This window comes from Prunus mume, linkage group LG3, assembly GCF_029339155.1.
Source record: "Prunus mume cultivar Tortuosa linkage group LG3, ASM2933915v1, whole genome shotgun sequence".
Classification (NCBI taxonomy): domain Eukaryota; kingdom Viridiplantae; phylum Streptophyta; class Magnoliopsida; order Rosales; family Rosaceae; genus Prunus; species Prunus mume.
Window position 1 is genome coordinate 23,684,776 of NC_142700.1, and position 19,764 is coordinate 23,704,539.

The following is a 19,764-nucleotide window of genomic DNA, read 5'->3' on the forward strand; positions in this document are numbered from 1 at the left end:
TCCGTTCCATGGTCTGTTCGAAATCTCATGACAGTAACATGTGGAGCATTTTTCTCGATCTGAATTTTGTTGCATAGGCCACGAAAACTCTTGAATGCATCAGATTTTTCACGCAGAAAATCAACCCAAGTAAACCGAGTAAAGTCATCTACCAACACCAACATATACTTCTTTCCACCTATGCTCTCGGTCTGAATAGGACCAACTAAATCCATATGCAGCAAATCTAATGGCTGGGATGTTGATATGTAGGATATGCTTTTGTGAGCACTCTTGACTTGCTTACCTAATTGGAACGCACCACACACTCCTGCAGACTTACCACTTAGCTTTGGCTGACCTCTGACACACTCCTTCTTGGAAAACTTCAAGAGATCACGAAAGTTGATATGACCAAGTCTTCTATGCCATAGTTCCATCATGTCATCATTAGCTCAGTTTCACACAAGACTTTTGTTCTCATTCACCTGAATAGAATAACAATTATCCTTGGATATCATGCCCCTCATAACCTTCTTTCCTTGAAAATCTTAGCAACATAGCATTGATCTTTATCAAACCACACACTGCTACCATCATCACAAAGTTGACTAATGCTTATCAAATTTGCTGGCAAATTTTCCACCAGCATGACATTCTTTAAGAACGGTAAGCCAAGTGTCTCAACATCTCCTTTCCCTAAAATTTTACCTTTACTTCCATCTCCAAATGTCACTGAGCCTTCCACACACTCTGTATTCAGATTTGTAAACCAACATTTATCACCGAACATATGTCTTGAACAACCACTATCGAAATACCATGTATTAGATTTTCTAGCAGATAAAGCCATTAAAGTCACCAAGCATTTTTCCTCTTTTTTTTCTCCACACTAGTTTGGTTCTTTGTGATGGATTAAAATGTATTGGAGAATAACAGTAAGCTGACCTCTTCTTCTTTCTAAGCATATTGCATCTAGGCCGTATGTGACCTAAAACTCCACAAAAATGACAGATTGGTATAAATTTATTTGGGTTAACCTTCACTTCAATAGAAGAAGATTCTTTGATGAATTTTACAGCTTGAGCCTCTTGCTTAGAACTTTCACTTTCAAAACCCAAGCCTCTCATATCACTAGCCTTTTTTCCCAAATTAACACCTTGTCAATCTTCTCCGTGCCAATGGTCATACCAAATATTTTTTCCGTTGCTAATTTTAATTCAACACTGGCATGATCTCTTTCAAGAGTAAGAGAAACATTCATATCTTTATGCAGATGGTACTTGTCTTGGAGCATTTGAATTTTTTTCCAATAGAGACCCATGTAGATTTTCTTCTATTTTCAGCCGGGATTGAAACGCAGTTTCAGTCCTGGTCAATTCTTCCTGAAGAAAAACCACTTGATCAGCAAGTTCTGCATTTTTCTTCTTCAGTTTTTCAGAGGAATCATAGAGACTGTTGAATTGCTTAATCACCACTTCTATATCAAGTTCTTCAACATCAGACTTTTCATCGTTTTGCACATGAATTCTTCCAGAGAAAGCAACAACTTGATCTTCATTTTCTGAATTTGAATCATTATCAGACTCATTATCACTCCAAGTTGCAGCAATTACTTTATTTTTCCCACTATTTTTCTTCTTAAAATTATTTGCACATTCAGAGGCAAAGTGTCAATATCCACCACATTCAAAGCACTTCGGTGAATCTTTAGAGCCTTTTTTCTCCATAGTTCTGGTTGTATGCAATAACTTGTCAGAAGTAAACTCACGAGGACGACTCCCTCTTGTACTTGAACATGAATTTCCTCTTTGTTCAGCAGGTCTTGAATTCTTAGATTTTAAAAACTTATGAAATTGTTTTGTAAGCAAAGCATAATACATTTTGTCTTCGAACACATTGTCACTCCCATCTTCTTTCACTGCATTTAGTGCAATCCCTTTGTTTTTTTTAATTTCTGGAAATATCATCTCGTAAGTGGTAAAAGAACCAATTAACTCAGTAAGTTTATAACTCAGTAAGTTTATAATTGTTCAAATTCTTACACTCTTCAATCGCTATCTTCTTGGTATGATACATCATAGGCAGAGATCTCAAAATATTTTTCACTATTCTGTGTTCAGGAACTGCATCACCAAGGTTGCTGCAAGCATTCACCACCACACTCAATCTAGCATAAAACTCAGTTGTTGAAGTTTGGATTCTCTGACAGTAGCATTTCCTTCATGAGTAATTTCCAGAATATCCCAAGCCTCCTTTGAGGTTTTCCAATGACATATAAACTCAAATTTTTCAACTGATACCGCAGTGAAGATGGAGTTGAGACCCTTTTGATTGTAGGCACTCATATCATTTTCTTCATTAGTCCTCTCCGTGTTTGCCTTAATTACAACCTTTGTTGTCGACTGGCCTTCACCTTCAACCTCTTTTCCACGTCCTTTAATTTCCTTTGTTGGAGGTTCCCAACCATTCTCAATGGTTGTCCACACCTTCGTACCTTAAGCCCAAAGAAAAGACTTCATATTGGCTTTCCAAGCCCCATAGTTAGTATTCTCATCAAGAAACGGAGGATGAGTCACAGACCCACATGCACGATCCATTCTAGCACAGCCCAACAATCTCACTAAGCACGTCTAGTGACCCGCTCTGATACCAATTGAAATTCCCTAGAATGGCCAATTGATCTATTCTTAATACTCAAACACCATAGCAGGATTGAAATACTGTAACAATCCTGTAAGAAAAAATTCCAGAATATGCAGCAGAATAAATTCAAATTAAAACGCAAACAATTGCACGAGGGACACACGATATGTTGACGAAGTAAAAAAACATCAAGATGAGGAAAACAACTGTGGGCGCTATGCCAAAGAACAAAAAACTATGAGAAAGAATACAAAAAAGTCTTACAAGTCTCAACTCACAAGACGAACGCTCATAAGGCAGACTTGCCTACTCGCCTTTGCTACTTAACCCAACCAACAATCTTGTCTTCCTTTGTCAACAAGAGATGGCACAACTCCGGTCTCAGCTGCTCACACCTCAAGGCACGATTGTTGATCACCAACGTGCATAATGCTCATGAACTCACACATATATGAAAAGATGATGATTTAATCACTCATGGAGGCTAACAAGGAACAACCACATGAGTTTTCAATATAAACTCTCAAAAACCTCTCTGCAAATATTTTGTCGTTCTTTTTCTTTTCAACGTTGGAGACACACAAAACAAAACGGCTAAGTTCCTTTCTTGTATTACACCCTTAAAACTAGGTCAGAGACCAAAAAGGCTTTTAGCAAAAATGGGCTTTTTAACAAATAAATTATTTCTTTAAAACAAATAAAGCCACTTAATTAAAAACGCAGCCATAAAGACAAAAGAACCCTTTTGCTTTAAAAAGCACCAAACTAAAGAATATAAAACCATCGTTGAAAACTCACTGATGTCTGGCATTGGATTATGTAAGACTGAAATCATATATCAGTCATGTACATCTGACAGCCACTTTTGATGATCAAACAAATATGCAAATATGAATGCATGGATGCAAAACATACCTTGGCATTGTCTCTAAGCCACATTGATCCAGGATAGCAGAATGTCACTTGAAAACTGTAGGTTACACTGAAAGACCTACTCTAAGTTTTTGTAACAGGAAATTACCAATATACCAAAAATTGGTTCTAACACATGCTTTGCTACATGTAGGCATCAACAAATTTCGCGTTACCCAATGTGTTCACAATATTATACTACAAACTCATTGGCCATTTCGTATGCAGAACCTATTTGGCCAGTTATGGATCAGACAGATTGGGTGGTACCTAATGACATATGAGATAGAAGTGTCCTACCACCAATTACATGAAAAAGGTATGGCAAACGCAAGGAAAAAAGAATCCCATCGCTCATAGAAGAACCATCAACTCGTAACTGTTCAAGATGTGGTTCAACTGGCCATTATCGACAAACTTACAAGAATCCGATTGCATTTCATCCTACCTCGTATATAGGGTGTAATATTTTACTATTTAAATTTATGAATTAGAATGAACAATGGACGAGTATTTAATTTCATAATTTTCTTAAACTTTATGATGTAAACTTTTGAAGATGATGAAAGTAAAATAGCGGCCATAGTTTTCTCATAGTCGATTCCCCTTTTCAGAAAGTAAAATAGGTGGTCTTCACAAATTTTGGAGGTACTGGCATCGTGTTCAATACAAGATGAGAGATTCTTCACCTGTTAAACACATGAGATGAATTCATTAAGGAATTAAAAAAACTATCCATGACAGTTTCATATTCTATGGGCACTATCTGGATGAAATCCAACAACTTTGGACAAGAATTTAGTAATTGAGATGAAACCAATGCAAAAACAGCCAATTGGGCAACGTGGGACTGGACTCAATGAGAGAGGATGAAACTTTTTAAGCTTATGTGAGTTTTAATTTGTTAGGCATTCGTGTCTATTTAGGTGAGTTTTTGACTATTTTTGAAAGATTTTATAAAAATTGACATTTTTTAAAATGGGGGCAGGGGTAAATTTTTGGCTATTTTTATATTAAAAAAACTCAAATTCAGAGTCATTGAAGACAAAACGATGAATTCATACCTCAAAGAAGAAAACTTGAGCGACTCTGACTTCATCATCTCAATCGTGGGATTCGCTAGCAGCAATGTCTTCCATGATTTGATGATCTCCTAGCATACCAAGGAACCTAGAGAGAGAGAGAGAGAGAGAGAGAGAGAGAGAGAGAGAGAGAGAGAGAGTAGAGAGAGATAATCGGAGGAATGAAGGAGGAAGAGACGAAAGAGAAGAAAGAGAAGAAGAAGAGAAAATTTATAAAAATGCCATTGAGCTTAACGCGTTAACGGGTATTCATAAATTGACACGACACGATAGCTTATTAGGTGGCTAACAGGTCAATACGATAGCAACACGACCCGATACCTCGAACCTGAATATTGATTTATTTTTTTTGCTAATTTGTGTCGTCTTAACAAGTCGTATACGATATTGCCAGGTCTACAGCTCATTATCTGCGTATTGTATTTTTCGTTTTGCCTCAACAGAGTCAGGAGCTCATAGATTGGTGGAGCTTTCTGTTCTGTATTTTTCACTTTTTATTGTCAGAAGTTTGGGGAATCTTTCTATTTATAGGTTGCTAACTACCAGGAAAACGTGTACATTGATTTCCTTTATGGATCCACCTACACACGTCTCATATTTAAAAAGTAAATTTAGGTTTTAGCCACAAAAAACTTTCACTTTTAGAAAAAGCTAAAAATTTTCCAAAAAAAACAGAAAATCCCCTCAACTTTCAAACCGAAGACATGCAAATATATTGGATTTTTTAGGAAATCCAAAAATAAATAAGGGCATTTTTGTCAATTTTAGCTTCTTTCCAAAATATTTTTCTCTCCTTTGACCTTTTTCAAAATGTCCATTTAAAAACAAGTATGTATGGAAATTGATATTCATATAGAAAAGCCCCCAAAAAGAAGAGGATAAAGAATAGTATTAAGAAGGAATAGAATGATAAACAGAATTTCATTTTCAAAAATCATAAATTTTCACACAAATTTTCAAATATGAAAGATGTTAATATTTCAAAGAGACGCACTAACAATCTACTATTACCAACATTAATATTGTCTTTAATTTATATACTTGTAATCTAATAGGTGTGGAATTTTATTTATAAAAAACTTCAATATTATTAGTAATTTAGTTCCTCTATATACTGTAATTTATTTTGTAAAGTTTCCCACGCAAGATATGATATCCTAGGATTCAAAGTTCGTCACTCTTTGCGTTAAGATATGCTCCATGTGCAATTTCACAATCTGTACTCAAAAGCGAAGTCAACATTGTTAACCTGTCCGTGACAACTAGGATGACATATGTGCGGATATTGGGTACAAGCCCATACAATTATATCATGCCACGGCACCTTGACAAGGCCTTTTGTTCCTGTCCATTTGTCCCAACTCCCCAACTAACATTTGTTTGGTTATTTCCTTGCATAAACAATCAAGTATATTATTTATTTGCTTACAAATATCTAAGTGAAATTCGTACCTAAAGTTGAATAGCAGTTCATAACATTTTTTATTATTTTTTAAATACAAGTGATGGTCTAAACAAGGAGATGAGAGGTTTCTTACTAAAGTAACATGGGAGTTCGAACCTCATACCACTTAAACGCAAATCAAGTCACTTCAAGAGATTTTAAGGGAGTAGGGTGTGAAATATTTTAATAACAAAATGGTGAAACCAAAAAGAAAGTGTCAGTATAAAACTCATATGTTGCGATTTGTTTTAGGTCGTTATACCGCGTAGATCAAACTATTGCGGGTCATTGTTTTGATCAATTAGTGAAAAAAATGAACCAAATCATGATTAGTTTAATTTGGCATGATTGAACGTTTTTCCTTCCGCCCTACCTACCATTTGCAACTAATAAACAAAAACTTTAAAAAAAAAAAAAAAAAAAATGTAATTAAAGTCATTATAAATGTGTTCTTTTGCCAACATAATGTCATTGTAATTGAGTCAAACAAAAACTGTGCGGAATGACCTGTCTGTCGTCCTGTGTGTGTGCTTTTTACTCGTTTTTCCTGATTGGGTGGGAAATAAAATAATGTACGTGTTCTCTTTAGCTTAGTAGCAAATAATCATCTGTCTTCCTCCTAGTGCATTGTGCATGCCGACAAATTTCCATCTGCCTTGTCTTTTGGTCCTTCTTTATATCATCTCCAGTCTCCCGTTCACACTCCTTCACAGAAACCGGTACGAAACTTCATCGTTTCGTCACTGTGTACGCTTGAAATTTGTGTTCCATTTTTCTACTAATTCATATATATATATATATATATATATACGTAGATATGTTTATATTTCCTCATGTGTTTATAAAAAAAAACAATCTGTCAGCATAAATCTGTAGCTCTCAAGTCTCACCTGCCAGCCACTGTGCTTAAACATGAAGCCACATCAAAGCAAACCCATCTCCATTTTTTCTGTGCTCCTCTTCCTAGTTTTATTCTCACAATATTCCACACCGGTCACTGCCCAAGAAGTTGGTAAGCATAATGAACTTAATTAGATGCTCTTATTTTCCTTTTGTTTCCCTTATTTTACACAAAGAAATAGATCGAAAGCGACTAAAAAAAATTACTGAAAGGACGTATATGTTGTGTTTGCATTATGCAGAGGATGAAAGAGAGTTCGATTATCTTCAGGGAAGCGGGAAGGGTCCAAAGCAGTGGGGAGAAATGAAGAAAGAATGGGCTGCGTGTAAGAATGGAGGCATGCAATCTCCTATTGATTTATCAAGCCAGAGAGTCAAGCTAATCCCCAACTTGGGCAAGCTCAACACCGCTTACAAGCCTTGCAATGCCACTGTCAAGAACAGAGGCCATGATATTTCGGTAATTTTACAATAATTTTTTAATTTAATATGGAATTATTTCATAATGTAAGAATATATGTTTGAAATAGTTTATAGTTGTGGTTTAATTATCATATGTGGTGTTTGCAGATTGAATGGGTGGGCGATGCTGGATCCCTTAAGATAAATGGGACTGAGTATTTGCTAAAACAAAGCCACTGGCACTCCCCTTCCGAGCATTCCATCAATGGAAGGAGGTATGACATGGAGCTCCACATGGTTCATCTAAGCCCCGATCCCAACGTTACGAATAAGATCGCTGTCGTCGCAGCGCTCTACAAGATCGGCCGCCCAGATTCCTTCCTCTCTAAGGTACTCGTTCGAAATCAAATGTTCTTCTCGTTAACTCATGGAAATTGTTTTCATGTCAGACTGTATAACAAGAGAAGTTTAGCCATACATTCATAATTAATTACTTGACCTCTCCTACATGTTACGAAAAGAACCATTCTCCTAAAATGTTGCAATTTGTGAATGGATATGGCAGTTGACAAGGGATATAAAATCCATGACTGATCAAAAGGAAGAGAGAAGTGTGGGAATAATTGACCCTAACAAAATTAAAATCCCTGGGAAAAGCTATTACAGATACATGGGCTCACTCACCGTACCTCCTTGCACCGAAGGCGTTATTTGGACCATCAATAAAAAGGTAATCAATTATGCGTAGGCTCTCTATGTGTTCATAATTAGGACCACCATCAAGTTTGTGTCCCTTAACCAAAATTTAAATTGCTCACACGCAGATAAGAACAGTCTCAAGAGATCAAGTAAAGCTATTTCGAGTGGCTGTGCATGATGTAAGTGCTTCAATTCTCTACTATTTTCTTCAAGTAACGCAAGGGACTTGTAGCTTAAATAGTTAAGATTAGATATTCTTGCAGTCGAGATCATGTGTTTGAACCCTCATAAAACATTATTGAGCAGTATCTAATGTTTGGCGTCTTAAATTGATTGCAGTATGCAGAGACGAATGCGAGGCCAGTACAACCACTCAACCTTCGAGAGATCCACGTCTATGACCAAGGCGCAAGGAGCACGAATAATTGAAGCTGTCTCACTTGCAGAGATTTAATGTATCATAAATTGATTCATTTATTTTATTTTTTCAAGCTCATTAGCATGAATGTTACTTTACTATAATGGACATGTTTTCTTTCACTCATCAAAGAAAACGTTTATATATCTTCCTCAAGTGTCGGGAGCAGCCAAATAAAATGAAAGAAACGTTTATATCTTCCACCGTCAAAGAAAACGTTTATATCTTCCACTATCAAATGAAAGAAACGTTGCATAAACAAGGAAAATATATGAAAATAACCGACTTCAAAAGTCTTCATTGTCAGTGAAATAAATTAAATTGGGCCCAGAGTTTCGGTTGTTACAAGAAAAGAATTGGGCCGCCGAAAGCAAACAAATACACTAAGCAGCCATTTCGCACGTGGGTTAACTTGCAAAGCCGGATAAAGTGGCATTAAATGCTCTCCAAATCCAGCCCAAACTGCTAGTCATTTCGCTTACTATCATCATTTCAAATAAAAAAGGGCTTGAAGGGGGGCTATTCCCCAGTGTCTAAGTTATCCCTCTTGCGGTCACGTTGCCATCAAATGACGCTATTATCACAAAATGGAGGAGGAAACAACGCGCATAATTTATGTCGGCCTTCTATAGTGCACCATGCTTATTTATTTTGTAGGTTAAGACAGTAAGAGATCATAATTGTTGCAATCCATGGTTGTTAAAGGGCTGATTGGGATAAGAGGAATATGAGCTTAAAGACAAACCCAATTTGGGCCACACTCCTTGTCAGTTCAGTTTCGTAGGTCATCGTGCAGGCCTCATTTCAGCAACTTACACAGGTCGAATGAGGAGACAACCTTGATAGAAGTTGTTCCAATGGGTGTCTATTATAACATATCCAAATTTCAGCATAATTGGATAAATCTGGAGCCCTCAGCATGTCAAAAACTCAACCAAGTTCACAGAAAAGTCATGTTGGCTGCCATCACATTTAATGTGGCTACATCCCTAGAGTCATGTGCTATACATTAGAGCCGCCACACATGGGAGATAAATCAACTTAGGAACTCAGAAAGATGAACGAAAGTCAACCAAAGCATGTATGGACAGCTGGAGCAGTTAGCATGTATTGGGCAGCTGAAGCAGTTGGCATTTGTTGGGCAGTTGAGGCAGTTAGGAGCAGCTAAGAGAGGTGTGCTTCACCAGCCAAAAGGGAGGACGAAATTGCACTCTATAAATGGAGAGCTGCACACTCATTCAAGAGAGGGAGAGACAAACATTCATTTCATCCATTACTCATACACACATTCAGATTCCATTCTCTACCACAAAGAGAGAAGAGAGCTAGTTGCAAAGGAGGGAGAGCTTGGAGCTATCCAGGGAATTCCTTGCTGCTGATCTAGTTCTTCTCCTCTCTTTATCCTATCTATGTATTTCTTATTTTCTGTATTCATAGTTATGTCTAACTAATCCATTTAGTTAGGGCTTAGGATGAAGCCCTAGTCATGAATATTTGAGACTATTCCTAACAACTAAAATGAGTTATTAAATGACGCTATTATCACAAAATAAAAAACGGCTTGCTTTCACGTTGCCATCAAATGACGCTATTATCACAAAATAAAGGAGGAAACAATGCGCATAATTTCTGTCAGCCTTCTATAGTACACCAGGTGCCCCCATGCGCCATTTATCATTTATGAAGCATGTGCAGTGCACATGCTAATTGATTTGTTAAAATAAATAAATAAATAATTATAAAATTAAAAAAAAAAACTGCTATAAGATGTCAAGGTAATAGGTTTTTTCTTTGGTATTTTAGTGCGCAATGCTCCCCAAAACTAGAAATATCAACAAGGCTCATTGATAGTCCAAGGAGTGGAAGTTTTGGGCTGCTTGGGAGCACCAAAACTCAAGCCCATTTCTTGAGCCCAAATATATGGGTAAGCATGAGAGAGAAAACCCAATACCTTAAGAAAATATCCAATAACCTACAACACTTAGAAATATCCCACATCAGTCAAAATATCCAGCGCTTTTGAAAATACATCATCCAAATCAAAACCAAGTCAAAGACAAGCCATCACAAAAACCAAAGGGAATCCATGTGCGCAAGCTGTTGGAGGTGAAATACCTTTCAAACCAATGCCTCTACCCATTTTTCTTTCTTCTGCAAGCTCTAGTAGGAAAACCAAGAAGAAAAGTAAGGGGAGCCTCTTCCACATGAAGGTGCTGTAGAGGCCAGCTGCAAGAAAACCTTGGAACCCCAAAATGCTCTATCCCAGTGTGCATGGATTGAGGAATTTTTACCAAAAGGGTTTGAATCAAAGGACGTAAAGAGAAATGGAGGAGAAGACTTGGCAGATTTGGAGAGAATCAGCTAGGGTTCCTGAACCAGAAGGAGCTTCCAACCCCTATAAAAGGGGCATCTCCTACCCATTGCCTCAACACATCCAGTGCAAGCAAGTATCCTCACTCACTACCGGAACCTTCGATTTCAAGCCCTGTTCTCCCATCTTCTCCTTTTCTCTTCTGGAAAACCATCCAAGAGCACGACGAAGCTTTCGTCAAGCGGCTGGAAATTTACTCAAGCCACTCATCCTTCCATCTGCATCTCTTCCTCTCTTCCCTCAACAAATCTTCCCAAATTTCGCTCTCTTTGAACTTCTGTTTCTCATTGGAAATTCAAGCTTTCTCTCTCTAATGCTAAACTCATGAATGCTGAGCTCCCATGCTACAAGCTTCTCAAGCCAAGCCAAAATATTGATCTGTAAGTAGCTGTTTGTTTTGTTGGTGAAAGAGATCAAAGTACTTCCTAAGGCTCCACAAATCTTTCAAAGCACTCTTGGGGCCTGATTATTGAACTTAGACATAGGGGCAACTCCACCCATTAATTTGCTATTTACAGCGACTTAAGCCCATCTGTAGTTGCTGGAATAAAAAATCCCCTACAATTACCAAGGCTTCCATCTTGATTATCCTACAAATCTCAACTATCCTAAAATCCTTAAGCCCAAGATTACAAGCTTATTACTTTTCTAGGTCTACGAAAATGTGAATTACAAAGATTTGGAATGAAGTTTTTAATTCTAATAAAAGAAGGAAAATACTTCCTTCCTGGACCTACTATATTCCTGTCAATAGCAGTGCGACATGTGTGCAAAAGTGTTTCTTTTTGTGTTTTTGATGAATTATTTTTGCATATATGTCAAAATGTGATTTTGTAGAAAGGAGAAGTATCTCCTTATAGATAAGGAGGTAAGCAATATCCATAAAAGAATCTCTTCAAAAAAGAAAGGGTGGACTCTAGTTACAACATATCCAAAAGAAAGTATTGTAAGACCGAGGGGTTTGCCTCAATGGCCCCTTCCCCTCTTTGTCACCCATTCGAATTCCAGGAAAAGTGCCCCCAATTACTGTAATTCAAAAAAATAAAAATAAAAAAATCGATAAATAAACTATATTGTAATTGAGAAGTTAAGGTCTCAGGCTCACTACTTACTATTCAATAAATCCTAAGTCAAATTTTGTGAAACTCGAGCAAAATTTAGTTCTGACTGTTCATTACAAGATCTACTAGTTGAGCACATGCAAAATTCTTCACTTGAACAATAAACTAATAAAACGTTTAACAATGAACTCACAGGCGATTTACAGCATTATTTTTTAATTGGATATTTCATCTACCAACTAATTAAATCCAAGTCTGAAAACCACATATCTTTATAGAAAACTAGAAGGTGTCAACTGAAAGACACCGTGGTTTTTGGTTGTTCATGTCACAATGAATGTAGACTCCGTGATTTCCAAAATTTATTGTCACTAAGATTCAAGTCTTCAAGTGATCCTAAAAAAAACACAAAGTTTCGTCACCCTTAAGGAATTAAATATGTCTCCATGTCCATGGTGTTTTTAATCAGTACTCAGAAGTAAAGTCAATATGAAAAAGTCAACATGCTACATGTAGTTTAGTAAACCTACATATGTCGGACAAATACGATGACTTATGTGCTATCCAGATGTACGGTAGCTAGAACCCCAAACTATTATCATACCAGGGTACCTTGACAAAGGCCTTTTGTCTCACTCTAACAATGTCAACTTATAACGATATGTCAACTGTATTAGTTAATGTTATATATATGGGTGATAAAACAATTTTATCTTGCCATACGTGATTGGCTGTGGATGATAAATCACCCACAATTGTATCGATTTCTGTCATTTTCATTTTATTGTTTAAGCTAACAGAAATATTTGAAGTCAAAAAGTGAGGAGTACTATATTTGAACTTGTGCTACCGATGACCGTACAAAAACTTTGTAACTCACGCCAATAATATTAGAAAAATTTATGTGTAACGGAAATAATACTATTTTATTGTCTTTGGTCAATAACACAATGACTGTGGAAAAATTATCTCACGTGTCATTGTATCATTGACCCTAGATAGCACTTTTTGCTATTCCTGTTGCATGAAAGTCTTTTTCAAGTAGGTAAAATCTACATATTCTCTTTGATAAGGCAATTTTGCATACTTCGAAAGTAATAAGTATATTGAGTCCCACCTATATTTTATAATAAAATATCATCTCCTCTATCCCACTATTTTTTTTATTTATAAAAAGATAAAAGTAAATATAAAAGGTAAAAGTAAACTATACAATAATAGTTGGTACAATTGCATTGTCTAGCCCATTGGAGTGATCAACTTTTTTTATGAAATGGGTAGGCAACATATATGCCACCTAGTTTTTAAACGGGTTGTTACCAAATAGGCCCTTGTGGGGTCATTTGTTATATAAGATTGTTTTAGCATAAACTATGCTTAGAGACTGTCTTGGCTTGGCTTGGCTTGGTCTAAGTTGGATAACACTTATCCTGCATTTGGTGTATGCTTAGACTAGGACTAGAATTTTTTATTTTCAAATATATATATATATATTTATATATATGTATATGTATATGTATATATGTATTTATGTATATTATATGTATATATAATTTATTTATATGGATATATAATAATAATAATAATAATATATGTGTATATATACATATGTATATTATATATGATATAATATATAATATATGTAATATATATATATATATATATTAAATTTTCTTCATAGAAAAATAAGACGATGAGTTGTAGGTAAGAAAAAATTAGTTTGAAGGGTTAGCTACATTTACTAAATACATTATTCCTGTTGGGCATTAAAATAATGATGCACTTAAGCCTCTATGCTTGACATTATTGGCTTCGTTCTGGCCAGCTTCCTTGTATAATTGCATACTTTTTCTTTAAATTTGTAAATAAACTTTTATTTACAACATGTCTTTGGTCATTCTTTATTGATTTCCTTCAGACAAAAACAAGTACGAAACTTCATGGTTCGTCATTGTGTACGATTTCAACGTGTTTTGCTGTCATCTTCGTCTTAATCCATCCATCAACATTTACACAAACACACACAGACATGTATATATATAGATACACACACACACATACTCTCACCATCCACTATTTCTACTACAGCTTATCCTCGATCTGCTTGTGTTAAACATGAAGCCGCATCAAACCAAACCAACTTCCATTTCTTATTTTCTCTTCTTTGTATTCCTCTTCTCATATTTTACATCCCTCGCAGCTCAAGAAGTTGGTAATTATAGCACAATGAATTAAAACAATGTTTTAGTTTGCCTTTTCTTCTCTTTGGTTTTTTCTTTTTTAGAGAAAAGAAAGTCATTAACATATCTACTGTGGATATTGCAGAGGATGAAAGAGAGTTCGATTATCTTCATGAAAGTGGAAAGGGGCCAAAACAGTGGGGAGAGATAAAGGAAGAATGGGCAGCGTGTAAGAATGGAAGCTTGCAATCTCCTATTGATTTATCAAGTCATCGAGTCAAATTAATCCCACACTTGGGGAATCTCAAGACCAGCTATAAACCTGATAATGCCACCCTCAAGAATAGAGGCCATGATATTTCGGTAATATATAATTAATTAGCTCCATCAACTAATGATCCGAACTGTTCAGTTTTTTTTAACTTCTTTTTGTGAAAGTACGAAACTAGAGGATTGAAATTGTCGAAATTAAAATTATAAGGACAAAAGCAAAAACTACTCAAACTAAAGGGACCAATTATGTAAATTGACAACTTATCTTTATTTATTATTATTTTTATACAAGTGATATTGGGTGAATGAAGAATAGAACGGAGGGCCTTGAGTGCTTGAATAAATATTTTTAATCACTTGAACTACAACCCTTTTAGACCACTTATCTATTATATGTGTCTATGCAGGTTCAATGGGAGACGAATGCGGGATCAATTGAGATAAATGGGACTGAGTATTTTCTAAAACAATGTCACTGGCACTCACCTTCCGAGCATTCAATCAACAACAGGAGCTATGACATGGAGCTTCACATGATTCATATAAGCCCTGATCTCAACGTCACAAACAAGATCGCTGTCATTGCAGTCCTCTACAAGATTGGTCGTGCCAATTCTTTCCTCTCTACGGTACTCGATCAAAATCAAATTCTCTCATACGTAATTATGTTGATTAGGGAGTCTGGACCATTGATCTAGTTGGTTTTTTGCTCGAATACATCTTAGATATTCATAATTTGATAAAATAATAGTATGATAAAAGAACATTATCCGTTAACACGTGACGACCTCAACCTCCTCTTCATGTTACAAAAGTACTATATTCTCCTAACATGTTGCAAGTTGTGAATGAATTTCAGTTGACGAGGCATGTTAAATCCATGATTGATGAAAATCATGAGATTAGCATTGGGATGACTGATCCTAGAAAAATTAAAATCGGCGGGAAAAACTATTACAGATACATGGGCTCACTTACCGTTCCTCCTTGTACTGAAGGCGTTATTTGGACCATCACTAAAAAGGTAATTAATTAATTACAATTATAGCCTTTCCTTTTAATTTGGGTCATCTATCAAACTATGTGACCCTTTTTCAACATTTTGGTGTCTCATCAGATAAGAACAGTGTCAAGGGATCAAGTACAGTTATTTCGAGAGGCTGTGCATGATGTAAGTATTAGTTCAACTCTGAATCACTCGTCTATTCAACCCCACACTAAAATCAAATATAAAATATAAAAAATAAAATAAATAATAAATAAAAAAAAACAAAACAAAAAAACAAAAGGTTCTTAAATACAACGGTCGCTAACCTTGTAGCCCAGTTTCATTTTGGTCCTCAAATTCAATTTACAATTTTTGGCGTCCTTCAATTGTGTCGCTAGTGGCAATTTCATCCTTCTATCGATATGACCATCAATTTCAGGAGTAGAACTATCAATTCATGTACAAATCACCCAACGGCTTACCCATTTTAATGGCCATATTGATGAAATTAGATGAAATGGTAAAATTGGTGACCAAAATGAAACTCGGATACAAATTCCCGAGGGTGACATTTTAATTTATGCCCCAGACCACCCAAAAGTCAAGACCGACCCTGCAAATTCATACAAAAAACCAGACTGAAAAATATTGAAATCATATATTCTTTTGTTTGGAAATTGATTGCAGTATGCGGAGGTGAACGCAAGGCCCGTACAACCACTCAACCTTCGAGAGATCCACGTCTATGACCATAGCTCAAGGAGCACAAATAAATCCTGAGGATATCAACTAGGCACAGAGTTTTCTCACTACATGGATTTATTATTGCTTTTCCACTTGCTAAATGACGCACTATATATATGTTGAGCAGACTTAAATGATTAGTATTCATATTGCTTTATTTATGCTTTTTATTTATTTATTTATTTTTAATTAAGATAATTAATTTATGCTTTTTTTCGCAAACAAAATTTGAAATGACCTACTACCTGTTGGACATTGATGTAAACACAGCATCAAAAGTCTATAAAGGCACCTGCAATTAGTTGAACATTTGACCTTCAATTAATTTTAAAATAACACTAATCAATAATAAACTTGAATCTAGATTCAAAATAATAGCTTTTTTTTAACAAGCAATTGTGGGAGGGAGTTTTACATACAAACATTGTTGGCGGGTGCCAGGGGATTTCGAACCTCTGCCCATAAAATTTGAGGCCAAAGAACTCAATCAACTGACTTATATCCATTAATAATTAAAACTGAATCCAAAAAGAAAACTTCAAACAAATAAAAAAGGAATGCAACCACACTAGAGGATGCCCTATCCACTTAGAGCAACTCCACTCATTTGTCCCTTTGCCAAAAAGAACCACAGTAGTTATGAATCCACCGACGTAGAAAGTACCGACGACGGTTTACAAAAATAGCCACCGTGTTAACTCTTAAATAAACACGACCAACTTTTCTTAGTCAACGTCGTATAATTTCAAAGGAATCCATGTCGATATATTACAAAACTCCACCGTATTAAATCAATGTATCCATGATGGTAAAGATAAATTTATCGAGTTATTATTTAGCAGGGTACTACTACGGTATCTATAACTCTACTGTCCACAAAAGTTTGTACTAACCACATCGGTTTGTTCAATTAACGACGTATAATATTAGTTTACCATGTCGTGAAGTTAAATATACTGCCGTATTTATTCACTTTATACTTCTAACCTTATTTGTAAACCGACGTCTTAATTTGTATTTCTTTTAAGATTCATTTCTTGGATTTTGGAGCCTACATCGGTATATGAACAAGTTGGAACCTTAATTGAAAACTTACCAGAGGGAAAGAAGAAGCTGGAACCTTAATTTGTATTTCAAGAACTGTAAAAGACCACGATGGTTTATATTCAAAATCGTTGTCACAGATATGAAATCTTACCAGAGGGAAAGAAGAAGTTGGAACCTTAATTGAAAACTGAAAGTCAAAGAACGTAAGAAAAAACCCAATTTATACAAATAATTTTCAATAACCACGTCGGTCCTCCTACACATAGCGCCATCTAATATCATGACATCCACGTCGGTTAGTACTAAATAGTGACGTATGTATGGATGTACCGCGTCCGAAGTAGTAAACTGGGGTCGTTTAAATAGCTAACCACGACGGTTTTCTATAAACAAATGACGTCGTAACTCAAAATATTACTTCTTCAAAAGTAAACTTTTGTAGTGTAAAACAAAGATAACCACGTCGTTCTCGGAATACAGAAAGTCAATTGGCTTTATTACTAACCATGTTGGTTTCTACTTTCTTAACAACGTTGTATATACGTACTAGGGCGGTTTTTGAATCTCTTCATCTTCCTCGTAACCAACAACGACGATTCTCTATAAATAGGCGACGTCGTAACTTATAGTATCACTTCTTCAAAAGTAAACTTTTGTCGTGTAATACCTAGATAACCACGTTGTTCTCGGAATACCAAAAGTTAATTGGCTTTATTAATAATCACATCAGTGTCTACTAAGTTAATGTCATTGTAAAGACATACTAGGGCATTTTTTGGCAAAACTATCGTCGTATTTATCTTTTAGACAATATAAAAACTTTTTCGTCACCTGACCTAAAGTTTTACGTTCTCTCTAACCGATAAATTTTTTTCCGTTTCCCTCTTTCTCTCATTTCCCAAAAGCGGTGTGTCTGAATCTCTTCATCTTCCTTGTCTTCGTCTCCAAAATTCCAAGGTTCACGTCGGAAAAAAATTTCTTTATTTATTTTTAATTTTTAAAAGAACAAGTCTAGAAACAAGACTCCGTTCAAAATGACGAAATCTTTCACTTGTTTGAATAAAATCACTAGTCCCTCACTCTCACGACGTCTGAGGACGATAGTTTTGTCTTGTATTTGAGTTTTTATTCACACACCACAACGGTAATTTCCGTGCTGTTTCAAATAGCACGATTGTAGTTAATAACCGACGTGGTATGTCAATAAATACGACGTTAATAAGACACAACCATCGTCTTATTTGAAATGATCGTGGGAGAGAGAAATCTGAGCTATTTTTTCTGTATCAACTCATAATAAGACGACGGTTTTCTATTATTCATGTCGTTTTAATTCCCTTACCACGTCGTCTTTTCGCATCCGTCGTTCTAAAGAATATCATGATTTGTTTTTTTTGCCAACGAACTTAAAATCGTCGTTCTTTTGAATTAATAAGCATGAAATCTCAAAATAAGGAGGCTCAAGTATCAAAATGTCAAAGCAAGGACCTTGTAGTTTCAAAGGCTCAAATGAGTGAAGCCAAATCTATTCAAAGCAATCCCGTGAAGAGGATGAGACATCAGCAAGGAACCTCAATGGGCGATGGCCGCATACTTTTCATTTTTTCTTCCTAAGGCCATATCTTAGTGGCTGCATGATTGATAGCTGCATATTCCAATTGTTGTTTTGCTGATCCTCATCTGAGCCATGTGCTGGCCGCTAGTCCACAAAGGCCTTAACTTTGCCCTTGAATTTTATATGTGTATATTTGTTAATTTCCAACTGTGTCCACCGCATGGGTTCCCCACCCAACCAGACCTCTTAGCCTTTTGTTTGTGTTTGGGGGTGGTGAAAATTCACCAAACCCGGGCACCTTACGAAATACAAGCGGCCAGATTAAATTTGAGCGTGGCTAGAGTCCTTGCGGCCCGGCCTTGGTTGGAAGCTCGAAAGGCTGCCAAATAGTTCGAATGTAGTTGAAGATAGTTGCGGTCGGGTAATTCGAATGCGGCTGGAGATTGAGGTCAGCCGGGTTTTGGCGGAGGGGATTGCTGAAGATCTCGGCTGGGTTTCAGCGGTTGGGACTGTTAGAGATCTTAGCTGGGTTTTGGTGGCTGGGATTGTTGGAGATCTTGGCCAGATTTTGGAGTTGAAGCTGCGGCTGGAATTGGAGTTGAAGATTTGCGCCCAGGATTTGGAGCACAGATTGAGGGAGCTTCGTGGCGGAGATTTGGGGCACGAATTGAAGGAATATTGCTGTCGGGACCTGCTGGAATACTGCGGCCGGATCTTCTGGAGTATCGCGGCCGGGATTTGGTTGGAGATTGCAGCCAAGAGCTGGAAGATGGGCCCGGATTTCTTGTGGCTGATGCCTAGTTTTTCACCACCAGATATTCGGAGGGCTGCGTGCGCAAAGCTCTGCGGCCGAGATTTGGAGCGGTCGGGGGCTACAGGATTTTCAGGCTGGAGTGTTTTAGGTTTGGGGAGGTTCCTTAAGTTGCCCATTTTTAATATATATAAATATATGTATATATATACAAGATTAAATTGGTTTAAACAATAAAACCCAAGCTGCCCATTTATTAATATATGTATATATATATATATATATACGAATATAAAGATCAAATGAGGTTCC

The 19,764-nt window shown here is 36.3% G+C and overlaps 2 protein-coding genes and 1 long non-coding RNA gene across 4 annotated transcripts; 2 read left to right on the plus strand and 1 right to left on the minus strand.

Annotated features, from left to right (window-relative positions):
• Positions 1–1,960: 1,960 nt before the first annotated feature.
• LOC148919162 (uncharacterized) lies at positions 1,961–4,796 on the minus strand. The gene is made up of 3 exons (XR_016125680.1): positions 4,602–4,796; positions 2,890–4,226; positions 1,961–2,713 (listed from the first exon to the last, which is right to left on the minus strand). It is a non-coding gene; the product is annotated as an uncharacterized LOC148919162 (long non-coding RNA).
• A 1,981-nt stretch (positions 4,797–6,777) lies between these two features.
• On the plus strand, positions 6,778–8,630 carry LOC103326798 (alpha carbonic anhydrase 7-like). Its single transcript, XM_008229040.2, has 6 exons — positions 6,778–7,075; positions 7,206–7,423; positions 7,534–7,755; positions 7,931–8,095; positions 8,190–8,243; positions 8,404–8,630. Exons 1-6 carry the CDS (start codon positions 6,976–6,978, stop codon positions 8,491–8,493), a joined length of 849 nt encoding a protein of 282 aa, XP_008227262.2. The 5' UTR covers positions 6,778–6,975; the 3' UTR covers positions 8,494–8,630.
• A 5,363-nt stretch (positions 8,631–13,993) lies between these two features.
• LOC103326800 (alpha carbonic anhydrase 7-like) lies at positions 13,994–16,260 on the plus strand. 2 transcript variants are annotated; one of them, XM_008229042.2, is made up of 6 exons: positions 13,994–14,126; positions 14,240–14,457; positions 14,775–14,996; positions 15,227–15,391; positions 15,485–15,538; positions 16,043–16,260. In XM_008229042.2, the coding sequence occupies exons 1-6, from the start codon at positions 14,030–14,032 to the stop codon at positions 16,133–16,135; spliced, it is 849 nt and encodes a 282-aa protein (XP_008227264.2). In that variant the 5' UTR covers positions 13,994–14,029; the 3' UTR covers positions 16,136–16,260. The 2 variants fall into 2 exon arrangements, with proteins under 2 accessions (XP_008227264.2, XP_088904666.1); XM_089048540.1 differs by lacking the exon at positions 15,485–15,538.
• The last annotated feature ends 3,504 nt before the right edge of the window (positions 16,261–19,764 follow it).

What these genes read in the sequence shown, in the direction of transcription:
- LOC103326798 (XM_008229040.2), top strand. Translation starts at nt 6,976, where the DNA reads ATGAAGCCACATCAAAGCAAACCCATCTCCATTTTTTCTGTGCTCCTC. An exon ending in CAGATTCCTTCCTCTCTAAG is followed by an intron (nt 7,756 to 7,930) that starts GTACTCGTTCGA and finishes TGGATATGGCAG; the next exon opens with TTGACAAGGGATATAAAATC. An exon ending in TTTGGACCATCAATAAAAAG is followed by an intron (nt 8,096 to 8,189) that starts GTAATCAATTAT and finishes GCTCACACGCAG; the next exon opens with ATAAGAACAGTCTCAAGAGA.
- LOC103326800 (XM_008229042.2), top strand. Translation starts at nt 14,030, where the DNA reads ATGAAGCCGCATCAAACCAAACCAACTTCCATTTCTTATTTTCTCTTC. An exon ending in CCTCGCAGCTCAAGAAGTTG is followed by an intron (nt 14,127 to 14,239) that starts GTAATTATAGCA and finishes TGGATATTGCAG; the next exon opens with AGGATGAAAGAGAGTTCGAT. An exon ending in ATAGAGGCCATGATATTTCG is followed by an intron (nt 14,458 to 14,774) that starts GTAATATATAAT and finishes GTGTCTATGCAG; the next exon opens with GTTCAATGGGAGACGAATGC.